Source organism: Ambystoma mexicanum, chromosome 6p (assembly GCF_040938575.1).
Source record: "Ambystoma mexicanum isolate Mex_15411 chromosome 6p, UKY_AmexF1_1, whole genome shotgun sequence".
In the NCBI taxonomy this organism is placed as follows: Eukaryota; Metazoa; Chordata; class Amphibia; order Caudata; family Ambystomatidae; genus Ambystoma; species Ambystoma mexicanum.
In genome coordinates, this window is record NC_090935.1 from 1,003,669,446 (window position 1) to 1,003,684,985 (window position 15,540).

The following is a 15,540-nucleotide window of genomic DNA, read 5'->3' on the forward strand; positions in this document are numbered from 1 at the left end:
AGTTTCATGGGATTGCACATCGCCATGGTTGTCTTGCCCACATGGGAGCAACTAGGATGAGCGTCATCTGTTCCCTGTGAATCTCGTTCAACCCCCAGCTCATTAGAGGAGTCGGGCTGGAAGAGCGTAAGCAGATTTCCCTGACCAGCTCATCCATAGGATGTCCCCCTTGGAATGTGGTTGGGGAAACCTGGACGCGAAGTCTGTTCATTGCTTGTTTACTCGTAGCGAACTAGTCTAATGTGGGGTAACCCCACTGGGAAAAGATTTGTTCTTCGACATTTGAGTCTAGTCTCCACTCGTGTTCTTCTGGTAGGGGATCTCTGCTCAGATAATCTGCTAGAGTGTTGAGTACCCCTGGAACATGTTGAGAAGATAGGAACATCCCCTGTCTGAGTGCCCAGCCCCTGTCTGTTGAAACGATTACTTGCACCGCCAGATCGTGGAAGGGTTTTCCTTTGTCCACCAGTGTCGGTTTTCTACTAGTGTTGGCGAAACGACCACTAGATCGTCCCACTGACTGCTTGCCTGAGACCATTGTTTCGCCAACCACTCCTGCATGCGGTGCCTGCACAAACGTGTGTGTGTGGGACCAGGTAAATGCACAATGCCATCATGCCTACCAAACACATTGCTTTGCGTATGCTTATCTGGCGACCGGCTTGATGCTGAGGTCTTTTCCGTAGCATGTTTTGAACTCTTTCCATTGATGGAAAGACTAACCCACTTCCGTGTTTATGACAGCTCCTAGGAACTGTTTGGTTGTGCCTGGCACAAGGCTTGTTTTTTACTTGTTTATTTAGAAGCCTAATTGGAAGAGAAGGTTTATGGTTCTTTGAGTGTTTTGCCTGCAAAGAAGGGGTGATTCCCATGTAATCAGCCAGTCGTCCTGTTAGGGGTACACTGGGATTGTCTGCCTGTGCAGGCTCGCTGCCACCACCGCCAGTACCTTGGTGAATGCCCTTGGAGCAGATGCTATTCCGAAGTGCAGCACCTTGAATTGGTAGTGCTGGTTCGCTATTTTGAAACGCAAGTGTTTTCTGTGCACTGGGAACACTGAAATATGAAAATAGGCATCTTACATATCCAGTCTTGCCATCTAATCCCCCTGGTGTAGCAGAGGGATTACTTCTTGTAGCGTTGTCATGCAGAATTTTTGTGGCTTTACATAAGTGTTTACAAGGTGTAAGTCTAATATGGAGCCTATAGTTCGATCTTTTTTTGGCACAAGGAAGTAAGTTGAATAAATACACTTGTTTACCTCATTCGCTGGGACGATTTCTATGGTGTCCTTGAGTAACAGCACAGCGACCTCCTCGAGAAGGGTGTGTAGGTCTTCCTTCGTGGTTATTCTTTGTTGCGGGGGATGCTTGGATGGTCATTGCATTAGATCCATGCAATAACCCCCCACTATGGTAGGTAGCACCCACTTTTCTGTGGTGATTCCCTCCCATGCGTGGGTGAAGTGTGAAATACGTCCTCCTACTGGAGAGGCATTGGAGGGGACCTGAAGCGGGTGGTGATTGTTTTGGAGACATAGCTCCACCATAGGAAGTGGAGGACCTCCCGCGACCACGAGATAGACATTGGCCCCTCTGGAAACCTTGTGAGGCTTCACCTTGGTTGTTTCCCCAGGACGAGCCCTGACTTTGTCCATAACCTGAGCCCCTTTGTGAGCTTTGACCACGAAACCCACTATAATTGCTTCGGCCTCTTTGGACTGGTGGCTTATTTGGTAGTTGGCCTAGAGATTTTAAAGTATCGTACTCCTCCTTGGCGGATTTTAATGCATCCTCCACGGCCTTCCCAAACAAATCCTTGGGTTCCACCGGCTTGTTAAGGAGTGTTGCCTGTGTTTCATATTTGAAACCAGACTGGCGAAGCCATGCATGGTGTTTAATGATGGTACCTTCGGCAATGATCCTGCACGCATTGTCAGCGGCATCTAGGTTGTTTTTCAAGATGCAGATGGATACTGCCTTGCCATCTGCTGCTACTATGGCCAGTTGAGATTTCAGGGGTTCACGGACTGAAGCTATTAGTGTTGCCACCTCATCCCACGTGTGGCAGTTGTAGCTTGCCACTAGTGTTGTGTTATTCGCAATCCTTGTTTGAAAGGCTGCTGAAGTGGCCACCTTTCTCCCCACAGTGTATCGTTTCTTACTTTCCTTATTGGGGGCCCTTCCGATGAAGCTAAAGGTGTTGCGGCCCTCTTCTGAGTTGTGGTTACCACAAGAGAGCCCGATTTCAGCTGGCCCCTGATATAAAGTGGGTCTGTGGATGCAGGACAGAAGAGTTTTTCAATTTGTGGGTTGACTGCCCGCGTTTGGTTTAGTCTCCAGAGAAGGTTGTATCCTCCTTTGGATGGACTGATAGATAGGAATAAATTGGGTGGCAGCTTTCCTGTTGCCCAATATATCTTCCACACAATCTTTATCCCGCTGAGTCTCTTGGATCTGAATCTGAAAGTGCTCAGCTGCCTCCATTAGCAAATCATTATACAGTGGTTGATTGTCAACTGATGAATCAGCCACTGGTGCAACCGGGTTAACTGGAGAGGGTAGGTTGTATATATCCTCTTCATCATCATCATAGTATTGGTCTTCTTCCTGTATTGTATCATTGTCCTCTGTGTCTGTATTTATATCATATATATTAATATGGACTGGGTCCACCTGAGGTGAAATGGGAAGGGTGTCAGGAAGTAGCCTCCTAGTCGGGGGCTGGGAGTACGAATCGTCAGTAGTTGGTGGCGTGTTTTGGAAATTTTGGATAGCTTGGGGGTTCTTCTCAAAGAAGTTAGCCAGGAATGTCATTCTTGTTATGACCCTGTCAATGTCTTCAGCGGTCAATGCTGCTGAACCTGGAATGATTCCAGGGTATTTGGTGTAACCTGTTTCTGAGGTGTAGACTGAGGTGTAGGCTGGCCCTTGTTTTTCAAGGGCTCTGTTAAGGTCCCTTCCTCTTGGAGAACAGAGTGTTTCTCCCTGTGAGGTGTGCTAGATTTCTCCTTGTGAGAGTGACTCTTGGAGGAGTGTTTATTTGAACTTTTTGCCTTAAGGAGGCTTTCAGGGACATGCTTTTGCACCAAGTGGGCTAATGCTGAGGTCTTGGTGCTTGTGGCTGTTTTTGACGTGGAGTGTCGAATTTTGGCGGTGGTGTGGGCCGAAGCCTCGTCTTTCAACGTTCGGCAGAGGGTTTGAAAACGGCGTCTGTTTTATCTTCCAATTTACGGGGCCTGTCGTGAGGCGATCAGGACTTCGAGTGCTCAGAGGACAGGGATTCGGTGGACCTCCCCCATGACGCTGTGTGTGGCTGTTTGGTCAACGTTGGTGTTGATTCCTGGCCCTTGGCTATGTGCTTAGTGCTGGGAGTAGTGTGAGTGCTACTGCCACCGGTTGTCGTCCTCGTAACAGAGCTGCCGGCCTGCTTAATGGGGTCGGGGGCTTGCACTTGGGAATTTAACGGTTCCCCGTCGCCTTCGCTGTCCGTAAAGACTGTGACGCTGCCATCAATGGAGACTCCGTCCATGTCCATGGCGGCCTCAGCCTGCATGGCGTAATGGGCCCATCGCTTTGACTTTCGGCCCCGGAGCAGCTTTGGCTTGAAGAGCATGCAGGCTCAACAATGGCCCTCATTGTGGTCCTGTGCTAGACAAAGATTGTACACCCGGTGCTTGTTTACCCAGGAGAACCTTTTATTACAACTAGGACAGAATTTTAATTTAGTGTTTTACATAGTTAAACAAAATGGCAGCCAGGCGAGAAAAGAAAGTGTAAAGGGGAAAATGCATTCTCTAATGTTCACCCACCATTCTTCCGAGGCCTGGTGCAGTCTTCCAAGGCCAAAGGGGTCCTTCGAATCAAGGACTTTGTTTGACGTTTGTCCTTTCTACCGCCGTCGAAGATGTTGTCGAAGTCGGTGTAGAGAAAGCATAGAAAGAGTAACCAACTCTAATTTAGCAATAATAAATGGTGTCAGTCGAAAGGAACTCTGCTGTTAAGTGTCCGTCAAGATGGAGGAATAAAACAGGGAACCTCCACATGTGAAGGACCATCGGTACAGTGGACGTTACACTAGGGATAGTATTAGTGGCACGCCCTGTCGACGTCCCTTTTCGAGTTTCGAAAACAAACTGTAATACTCTGCAGCTTCCACTAGATGTCGGCCTATGCATAGCATGTGAGCTAGGCAGATTCCACAAGCCTCCGAAACACACTCACAGATAACAATGGTTAGAAAATCTCATATACAAGCACTTAAGATGGAAGAGACTCAAAGAGATATAGTAAAAGCCATTCATTAAAAAAGACCATTTAATAATTCCAACCTCATGATGGCTTTGGGTTTTATGAATTCATTTTTGCTCCAAAAAGCAGTGGCTTTTGTTGCATAGTACGTGTGTGGACGTGCGGGGAGCCTGGGGGTCACACGCCACCTCTAACAGCTTTTATCAACAAACGTACAGGGTTCATCAGGTTTTAATACCTGTAGAACAACCCACGTCAAGCCACTGTGACCACGTTTTATATAATGTGAAACTAGTAGTGCATTAAGAACCGGGGTTCTGATCCATGGTCTGTTTTTTCCTATTTTTATGGTTACTTTCAGAGTAGCCATGCCAATATCTATCTTTTTACATAGGCATTTAATCACATTGTATGCCTGACAATTAGAAAAATGAAGAATATCCCAGGTGAAGTATTGACATTTCCATTCCATTCATTACGTAGTTTATTCGGATAAAGACCATAAACCGATACACAACATAAAATGGAATATACAACAATAAAACATTACAGTTAATATGGAGCATATCATAAAAACATGATAACAATATGATTGCAGACTTGCCACAGTAAACAAGAGTTGCCCTCTTATGTAACACATTTACACTAAGGCATCCACAGTGCACTTTCTTAGGTTCCAGGACTGGCTCAAATATACAAGGAAGCAGTAAGCAAAATTTCACTTCACTCTGTTTGCTCGTATATTGGTGTGACACACAGTTGATACAAGGAAAATGGCGCATGACAGGGTTGACGCTCCACCAGTCCGTGAGGCACGAGGAATAGTAGCTATTCTACCCATACATTGTCTCAAAGCTTTTTGGTAGAAACGCGGACAATGCGTTGGGGGGGGTTTCCCTTTGCAGTTGTTATAAGTGCAGTTCGATCGTAATATCGGGTGCGTTTTTGAACTCCCCTAAGTAACTTCCTGAGATAACCTCTGACGCTTAATCTGTCCTTCAGCTCCTTTGAGACAATGTCATGGTCAGCAATGTGAGTGCATTTGAGTTTAAGCCTTAAGACTTGTCCTTCAGACTATGGAGGTGTTGGCTGACATTCATCAGTAATGCATTTCTGCCAGTGGATTTTCCATGTAGAGTCGTCAACATCCTATTGTTATCATGCTGAATCATGAGATCTAATTACTAGTCGTGAACGTAAAGGCTAAATGCCTGTATTAATACATTCAATGAAGTGATTAAGGAGTTGTTGACTGGCCTTCCAAATAAGGCACATTTTATCACTATATTTCCACCATTAAGCAGTGGTTTGTGTAAAATCTGTGGTTCATACGTTTGTGTGCTGGATGTGCAAGGAAACCAGTTAATACTTCTGAGAATAATCCAGTGAGTAACATTGAACTGACTCATGCCCTTCTGGTCTGGGAAGGGAGAAGCAAGCAGCAAACAGAGCTAGTAAGAGGCAGGTGCCACCCATGTATCCTGGAGAGTGGGACAGAGGGGAGACAAAAAAAAGCAATACGTGGAAGGTAGTACGCCTCAAGATTAGGCAAGCATCCCCCATACCTAAAATCTTTGTCTTCTCACAAATTGTGTAGTAGTTGAAGACCCCAAAGCCACTGACGCAAGGGTGATGGGGGTGCTCAGACTAAAACTGGGCTGGTAGACTCAGTCAATGCCCAGGCAAACTCTCTTGATGACGAAACATTGTAGTATTTAATGTATTTCACCTTTCTGTTAGATGGGCTTTTTGCAGTTCACACAGAATCACTGGTAAGTGATCACTATGTGGTTTACCCAGGATCACATACATTGGACGAACAGGGGAGCCTCGCTGTTAACTAAGGTTTTCTGATTGCACATTTTTCAAATGTCTGTGATTCACACTGTACATGTTCCTGTTGCAAGTCGTCCTTGAAAGATGTTTGGCATGTTCTGGCATTTTAATTCACATCATTCTGTATTCGTGTACAGTATTTGTAATTTTAGTTTGCCAGTATAAAACACAGGAGTACCAGAATGCAATAAGCCTGGACTCATAGGCCGAGTTGAGATATCATTTATATGCATGCGTGACATCATCTACTCTTGGTCAGTATTTTAAGTAGCAATACATTTTACTGCTATGTATGATATGAATAGGTATTGCATTCCCACAAAAACTTAAACATACAGTAAGTTACATTAGCTGGTGGTTTTCAGTTTTAGAAAATGGTTTTACTTCGTAAGCTGGTGGTTTCGGAGAAATTGGAAAACTATGTTTTAAGCAAAAAAGCAGAAAAGAGTCTTTAGGGATTAACTTTTACTCTGGCTCCACTGAAGATGTCAGTGTGTCATCGCAGGTGTGAATGTCTTAGTGACGTCTTAATGGCTCTCTGTCTCACAGTTCACGACCCTGCTTTATCACAACAGCCAGAGAAACCAAATTAAAGGTTTAGGTGTGTTCCCAGCTCCTTCCTAGCCCTTGTAATCCTTGGAGTTCGCTGCCCCCAGAGGAGCCCTCCTTCCCCTACACACAGAGTTTCCCAGGGAGTTTGGGCAGGGGTGTGGGGTGGCTAAAAAACCTCAAACCCCCTCATAGTTGGCACCACTGAAATAGCTTCTACCAATTTCGGTCACTGTGCCTAGCCTCATTACTATGTCTATCGTGTGTTGTTTCAACAAGGCCTTCAATCTAGATGTGGTGATCTCGCCACGGTGCATGTGCACCGTCAGTGGTTCTAGAATGTTTGTATTACGTTGACATTTGAAGGTGAATAAATCGTGGGGTGCCATGGCTGAACCTACTTTGCAGTTGGTGTCTTTTTTGTGGTCCCTGCCCACTGCATTCCTGTCGACACGGATGGGTGGGTGTGATGCTGAGATTCAAGAAGGAAGCCGAGTCACTGACAGAGAGTAATAAAGATGAGAATGGGATGAAAGGACAGAGAAGTGAAAATTGCACAGAGAAGCATAGAAATAGCTAAGAGTGTGAGGTAGACTGAAGACCAGTGGGAACAATGGGTGAGAACTAGAAGAATTGAAATGAGAGAGAATTTAGAAAGAGAAGGAAGACATGTGCGAGGGAAAGGGAAGTCAAATTAATGTGAGAGAGGGCAGAGAGAAAAGTTAGCATCAAAAGATAGATGGGAAGTGGTAGTGAGAATGAAAGAAGTGGACAAGAAAGGAAACAAGAACAGGCAGGAAGAAAAAAGGAAAGGAGGAAGCGAAAAAGAAAACGATAGAATAAACAAATGTTAGAAAAAACCCAAAGGCAAATGGGGAAAATTGGGAAGGGAGCAAAGGAGGACAAGCAGAACCCTGAGTGAGAAGTATAGCACAGGATATACAGGAACAGTGAGCAACACGGCGGCTAAATCACTTAGCTCCTCATACCCATCACTTGCTTATACGATACTGACAGTAACTCACTCAACAATATCTACCAAACCATGAAAGCTTGGATGGCGCAATATGGGCTGTGCCTGAATGAATAAAACCGAGCTCCTCCTCATTGGCTCCCAGCCCAGTCTCAACAAACTCTCCAAAGCATTACAATCCTTCAATATTGATGGTAATATCATTAAAGTCTCAAAAGAAGCAAAAACCATAGGATTTTACTTCGACTCCACCATGACCCTCACGAGACAAGTTACCACCATGGCTTCTGCTGCAGCATACGCTTCCAAGCCTGCAGGCCCTTCCTCTCTCCAGATAGCTGCACCGCCCTTGCGAGAGCCTTGATTTTGTTGAGACTGGCTTACTGCAATTCCCTCTATGCAGGCACCAAGACCCAGAATATTAAAACACTGCAAGTCATCCAAAACAACGCCCTGAGAGCAGCTCTCAGCATTCTAAAAACAACTCACATTTCATCCATTAGACGCAACACCCACTGGTTTCCCATACGTGAGAGAATCTGCTTCAAAACACTCTCTCTTATCCACAAATGCTTACACAAGTTCAGCTTACGAGTATTGCCTCATTACCCCTTGCTTCAAACTGCAAAATACTGGTGGCAGTAGCTTCCCAGTGGTAGCAGCCAAATCTTGGAACAACCTACCAGTGGTCCTAAGATCGGAAAGCCTCTTAATGGAACTTCCAAAAAACACCTTAAAACGTGGTTATTAACACTTGAGCTACAAAATAACTGCATGCATTCATACCAAAACTTTATCCCAATCTACAGAGTACTCCCTCACCATTGTAAATAAAGTAGCACTGTACATATCGTCTTTCACACGAAATTCTGTAACCTAGTTAACTTAAATTACCTTACCACCACTGTTTCCTATGTCTTTCGTGTAACTATGCAACCTCTGTAACCTGTGTATCTATGTAACCCTATACGCTTGGACAGAACCAGTAACGCTACTTTTATTTAATGTCAAGTACAGCGCCTAGATGCCCTCGGGCTTGGTGCGTTATATAAATTGCTAAATAAATAAATAAAGCATCTGTCCTTTTTGGGGATTAGAAAATACGGGGAGTACCAACCCTTGTTCATCTCTACCGGAGGTACTGGTTCTATTGCACCTTTCTCTAGCAGGATACATATTTCCTGCATAAGTGGCAGATCTGGAAGTTTCAATGAGCTGTTCCCCGGTGGATGATACTGAGGCCTTTTTTAGAAACGTAAGGCAGTAACCCTGGGCTACCGTTTCCACTCTTTCAGATGCTGTGAGAGCCTGCCTCCCACTGGGGTCTTGTGGATTAAGGCCTCAGAGGTTTTGAGGCAGCTGAAGCAGCGACTGAGGGCAAAGCTCCCGCTGCTTGGGCTGATTTAGTACCTCTCCCTCGTCCACCACGAGGAAATCTTGTTTGTCCTCTTTGTCTGCCTTGAACTCTCCCTCTTCCAATTGAGGAGTAGAAACAAAAGGACTTACCACTCCAAGATAGTGTACCGGAGTAGGAATGTTGAGGCTGTCTAATAGCGGGGCTAAGAGATTTAGCTGCCGCTTTTGAGGTCTGTAGCCTTTCCAGACTTTCGTCAGCCTTGCTACCAAACAGTCTTGAGCCGTCAAAAGGCATATTGAGTAATCTAGATTGCACATCCAATGCAAATCCAGACTTCCACAAGCACGCAAATTTGTGTAGCACAGTACTAGTCGCTATTGATTAACTAATACTATCTGCAGTATCCAGACTTGGCTGGAGGCACTCACACATTGCCTCTTTACCATCCTTGATTATAGCCAGAAAGCCATCTCTTTCTTCCCCTTCAGGGATGTGGTCAGCCGCCATTGCTGTGCATTCCTTGTGTTGGAGTTAAAGCATTTTCCTTTTGAACATCTGTGCACCTTCCAAGGCCAAAAGACATTACCCTTTTCACCTTAGAATGTGAGGGTCAGAAATACTCAATGGTATTACGGAATTCAACACTGCCACGGTACATGGAACGTTATGCGGGACAAAGCACATGGCTGTTGGGTGAGTACAACTGCCAATGCATGACCCCTGTGTATTTGGGGGGGGGGGAGTCAAGGTCCAGTGTCCCAGGCTGTTGGGTGAGTACAACTGTCAATGCATGACCCCTGTGTATTTGGGGTGGGGGGAATAGACAAGCACCTGATTCCGCACAGCTCGGACAATGGCACCATGCCATGTGACGCCAAAACATGCCCTGCCTATCTTCATGTATACCCTATCCATTGGGTGTCACAACATGCAATGGCAAAATGAGGATGTGAGTACCTCCCCCGCCCGAAGTACATTAGCTACTCCCATGCATGCAATGGGTGCATCTCGTGCTGTGCGCATTTGTCACATCTTTGCTGTGTTCTGTGTCTGCCTGAGGCAGATCTGCCCATCACCTTACAATGCATGAGTCACCCAGCACATCTGAACACATGTACGTTGCAATGATTGGAAAATGTTCTTGCCTAACATCACTCTGTAAGCATCACAGAACTCAGCATGGAAATGTGATCCAAGTGTCAAACATCTGACTACCAGAAAGGGCATTTGTGGACTGTATCTGATACAGTCTGTAATACCACAAACAGTAAAATGTGCCCTTACTATCACTCCCATGCAGGTGATGCCGGATATGCACTCACGCCATGGCTGATGACGCCCATACGACGGCCACGGAACAGGCATGAGGAGACCTACAACCGGGCACACATACGGACAGGTGGCGTGATAAATCGGACCTTTGGACTGCTGATGGCCAGGTTCCGCTGCCTGAGCAGATCAGGTGGCGCATTGCAGTACAGCCCGGTGAAGGCAGGGAAAATAGCGCTTGCATGTGCTATGCTGCACAATCTGTGCATACGCAGGATCATTCCACTGCCCCCAGACATCGAACCAGCAGATGAGGATGAGGATGAGGATGAAGATGATGATGATGATGGGATGGGTACACTACCAGGACGGGGGGTGCCAATGATGGACAACATGCATGTGGAGCACTGATATACAACTTGTTCTGATAATACCTCATATTCAGATTCAGCACTTTATGTCGTAGCACTAGAGTAAACTATTTCTACACACACAAAATAGGATTGTCCACTCGTCATTTGCACACCAGTCTATTGTGAAATTAACAGGAGAAACAGGTTTAGAATTGGAATTAAGACCACACGTGCCCCCTCCACCCCCCCAACGTACCCACCCACCGACCAGGCCCCAACTATCAAACCCCACTAAGGACCAACCGCACCTTCCCAATGTACCCACCCACCGACCAGGCTCCAACTAACAAACCACAGTAAGGACCACCCCCCACCTTCCCAACGTACCCACCCACTGACCAGGCCTCAACTAACAAATCCCACTAAGGACCACCCCCACCTCCCCAACGTAACCACCCACCAACCCGGACCCCATCACGACTTGTGTGACTCCAGTTCCACGATGTACGGCCTATTTTCTGCCACACTTGGGCCCATGGTCGTCCTTCCCAGTCACTCCAGCCAACCGTGATGACCTCCTCTGGGGGCTGTTGGCCACAGAGCGTGTGGGAGTGCTGCTGGCGGAGGGCAAAGCAGGGTTTGGTGGTGGCATACGGCCCATGAAGGCCTGCTGGGCAACCAACATTGTCTCTGCAATGTTTGACATTATGTTGTTGGCCTCCCTGACCCTTTGTGACAACACCATGTTTGTGGTTGCGAAACGCCCTATTGCACGTGAAAGGCGGCGCACAGAGGTGGCACTGCTCTCATGCTGCAGACGGGCCTCCTCCCGTTGGAGCCTTGCCTCCTGAAGCTGTTGCTCCACAAGTTGAGTCAGAGTGTCCTGGCGCTGATGCAATGTAGCTGGGCAGTGAGTTCCTGGAGGGAAGGTGTGGGAGAGCACATCTGACTGTGCAGTCCCATGTGGCTGAATGTGTCCAACTGCTCAGGTGTAGTGTTGTCCCCTCATTACCCTTCCCGGGAGCGTTAGTGGCCTGATCAATCGGCACACTTTCGACGCTCTGACTCATTGTCGCTTGTTGGGGCACAGGCACTTTTAGGTGCACTGGAAGTGGCTGCAGGGGATTTGACGGTGGTGCATGCTGGTCTGAAGGTGCAGCGGGATTGTGGTGTTCGTTTTGTCGTGCACCAGCACCGTAGTGGATGCATGACTGCCAGAGGTGCTGGCAGTGGCTTGCTGGCGTTGTCTCGTCCTACGGCCTGGTGCAGTCCCCCTTGACGTCGTCTGTTCTGCACTGTCACTGTCGGTTGATGCACCTGTGGGGGATTGTATAGCATGCCGTTCGTGGTGTGACAGGATGTGTATGGGGCAGTCACATGGAACACACTCCTCATGCTTCATCCACTTGCAAGTACACTCATTGATGGGTGCTGCACTCAGGTGTGCGAATCAGGGCTTACACTCAGTTGCACGCCGTCTGGCTGTCTGGGTGGTGTTGTCACATGGGGGTACTGGGTGTGGTGGTGTTGATGGGGGATGTGTTGTGTGCCTCTGTCGCCCTCGCTGGGGGGGGGGAAGTTGGGTGTTGTGGGGTTGATGGGGGATGTGTTGTGTGTCTCTGTGGCCCTGGCTGGGGGGTGCTGGTCGTGGTGGGGTTGATGGGGGATGTGTCGTGTGACTCTGTGGCCCTGCCTGGGGACTTAGGGGGGCAGTGCTGGCCTTCCTTCATTCACACTCATGGTTTTGAACTCTGTAAACTTACCAGCCCTGGCCGGTGTGTGTGCTCCGGTCTCAGCATAACTGACACCCTCAATCCCTTCCAGGCGCATTATGCAGCTGCACCTCTCCTCCCATGTTTGCAGCTTCAGTGAGGAATGTGGTCCCCCTCCTGTGGCACTGCTCTGCTCGCTGTGTGCTGCCAGTAGCTTCCTGACCCGTAGCCGCAGGTCGTCCCAGCGCTTGTGCCAGTCCTTCACTGTCTGCACTGTCACACCCACAGCTCTGCACTTCTGAGCAGCCTCAGACCATATCCCCTTTCTCCTCTGTTGCGTACTGCGACTTTGGTCTACACTGAATAGTACCGCAGCATTCTCCACTCCACAAGCACAGTCAGTTCTGCCTCGCTGAAGTGGGGTTTGCGCTGCCGGATGGCTGGGACCCTTGATGTCATCTCCAATAATGATTTTCACCAGTAACAGGAGCTCAACGCCTTGTGGTTCACGTGGATTGCAGTGGATTGCACTTTTTGTAATGGCCGCAGCTCTCTTTAAGGTTTTCGCAATCACGGTATTACCGGCAACAGTATTTCTGCATCCGCTGATACCGGCATGGTCGGTGCGAATACAGATGTACCGCTGCCATATGGCCCGGTGCATTCATCTCCGTGGGTGTTACCGTGATGGCAGTGGGACCGGTTCTGCACTGTTCTGGGGTGCGCGCCCACCAACCCGTAATTATACCTTACTTACGCATACTTGCGGTCGCGAAATAGTGTCACCGCCATCACAGTAAATGGGGCCATTGTTAGACTTTTAATGCTACTTAGGTTTGATCTGCTGGAAATGCAGGAAGTATTGGGAGCTAGATTAAGGATGCCCAGAGTGAAACCGACTTTGTAGATCATGAAAAATTGGAATTATTTGGAGTCCTTTAAACTGCTAATAACATAATGTCGTAGTATGGAACACCAGAGATGATATTTTATGAGTTGATTTGCACACAAAAAAACATACATGCTCTCTAAAGGGTTCCATGTGTTAATATCCCGGCAAAAATATTGTAATACAAAAAATATTGCCATATTTTAGCAGCGATATTGAGCCATGGACCCTGCGGGGGACACCCCTGCATTATTTTTAAATGTGCAAGGGACACCCCCACAAACCCCGCTCCCACAAATTATCCCCCCAAAATATCGCCTATGGCGAGCCAAACCACCGTATGTACGGCGATATTTATGGCGGGGATAATATGTAGGGATACCCTCTAAAGAAGGCTTTTGGATTAGAATGTTAAATGGTCTTCCAGTAGCTCTAATTCTAGCATTAATAGTCTGATAGCAGTATTTGTATAAATGTCTACAACAAACCCTAGCATTATGCCTCTGTTTTAATGAGGGTTTCAAATCTGTGTTAAGTTTTAATTCTGAATTGATGAAGCACGTGGCTTTAAATGTGAATGATTGATTTTGAATTTGTACATTTTATTGAGCAGTGGTTTTACCTAAAGCGATGCTCTGGATATGTATACATCTATGAATTGAGTTAATAAATGGAAACAGTGCAACCACTAATAGTTTAAGCAGACCAGGTTGCAACCTATCTGCCAGCTGATGTAGGATCTTGCTTTGACACGCAAGAATTTTGGAAGACATTAAATTATTATGACAACTTGGAGCAAGCAGATATTGCTATTTTGACCCATTGCTTGAGTTAACAAATTGTTAAAATAATCCAATACATAAACTACTTGGCTTTGTGACCTTTGTGAAGACCACTTCATTGCATGATATCATATATTTGACATTTCATTTTGTCCCTCCAACCCCAGCACATTTGGGTATCGGGGCTCTATTGTGTGTTGGTGTGGCTGATAACCTTGTGCATTTTGTGGAACATTTGTCAATTCAGGGTTTGTTTTTCATCAAATGTTTCCCTCCAGTCCTCATGTGCATGTAATTGGAGAATATTTTTTATTTTGTTTTTTCCCTCCAATCCTTCTGTGCATGTTGGATGCGCCCAACATGTTTCACGTTTTGTGCAATACTTTTCATTACATTTCATCCCTCCAACCCTACTGCACATGTGTGTTAGGGACTGCAGAGATTTTTATGTTTTTTTGCTGTATGTTTTTAATTCTTTTTTGGCCTCTGTGCCTACTACGTATTTACAGAAATATCATGGCCTTAAAAAGTGAATATCTCGAGTTTGGCTAATCCGATTTTCAAAATCTTATTTGACTTCATTCTAAGGCCTAGGTGGATTCCAAAAGTCTGGAACATCAAAGAGGACACTTGAGATATAGTGGGATAAAAAATACCTGTTTAAGTCGCTATTGAAATCCCTTGCAAATCATAGTTTTTTCAGTATTACATTTTGGCAGGAAAACATTGATTAAACTTTGCCAAACCTAGCAGGAGTGTTCATATATGTGCATATCTATTACAATTCTAGAATTAGGGAACTTTCACTTACAGGGTAATTGATATGAGCCTTTTTCTATGTCAAGTTCAATGCACCCTTGGCTATACTGCCATCTCTTGTATCATGTACGTGTATATTTAAAATATCTCTTACATACAAGTAATACAAATGTTAAAACCATGTTCTAAAATCATTTCCTTTCAATGCAGCCAATAGCTGTGTGCCCTTTTATATAAAGGCTATTTTAGAAATGTTTGATAAATATATATACACTTTCTTTGTAGCTTGCAAGCACTGAAGGAAACAATTTGGAACTAAGTCAAAAAGTCTTGCAGCTTGAGGACCAGCTGGAGGAAGCACGAAACAAAGCAGCCACTGTGGGAGCATATGACAGGACGCTTTTCATAAAAAATCAGGTATGTTCCATCCCACAAGCAAGACAATGGATCCTACAAAATGTACCTTTAAGTAAATTAGGGGACCAGGGCATCTCAGATTTACACTGGCTGGCCTACACCAATTTTACTAAGATTTGCAGATTTGCAAATCTGATATGTCTGGAACATATTCAAGAACCTCCTCAACACATCTTTGTAAATTCAGATTGTATAAGATCACCCCAAAGATGCTTCAAGTAACTCCAGATTTGCACCAGTGTAATACTTGGTAAATACGGTAAAAGGTGACATGTGTAAATCACAGATGCCTAGGGATTCCCTAACATGTTCTAGATTTAACATATTTATCTAAAAATGGTGCTCCCATTTTTCTTGGCATAATGGTGGGCAGCCATGCTTCTATTTGTAAATA

General features: G+C 45.9%; 1 protein-coding gene across 1 annotated transcript in view; it reads left to right on the plus strand.

Annotated features, from left to right (window-relative positions):
• CCDC192 (coiled-coil domain containing 192) overlaps positions 1–15,540 on the plus strand; it is a 963,016-nt gene that overhangs the window by 459,019 nt on the left and 488,457 nt on the right. Inside the window, exon 4 of the mRNA XM_069625619.1 lies at positions 15,015–15,146. Coding sequence (XP_069481720.1) covers positions 15,015–15,146 — 132 coding nt within the window. The remainder of the gene's footprint in view (positions 1–15,014; positions 15,147–15,540) is intronic.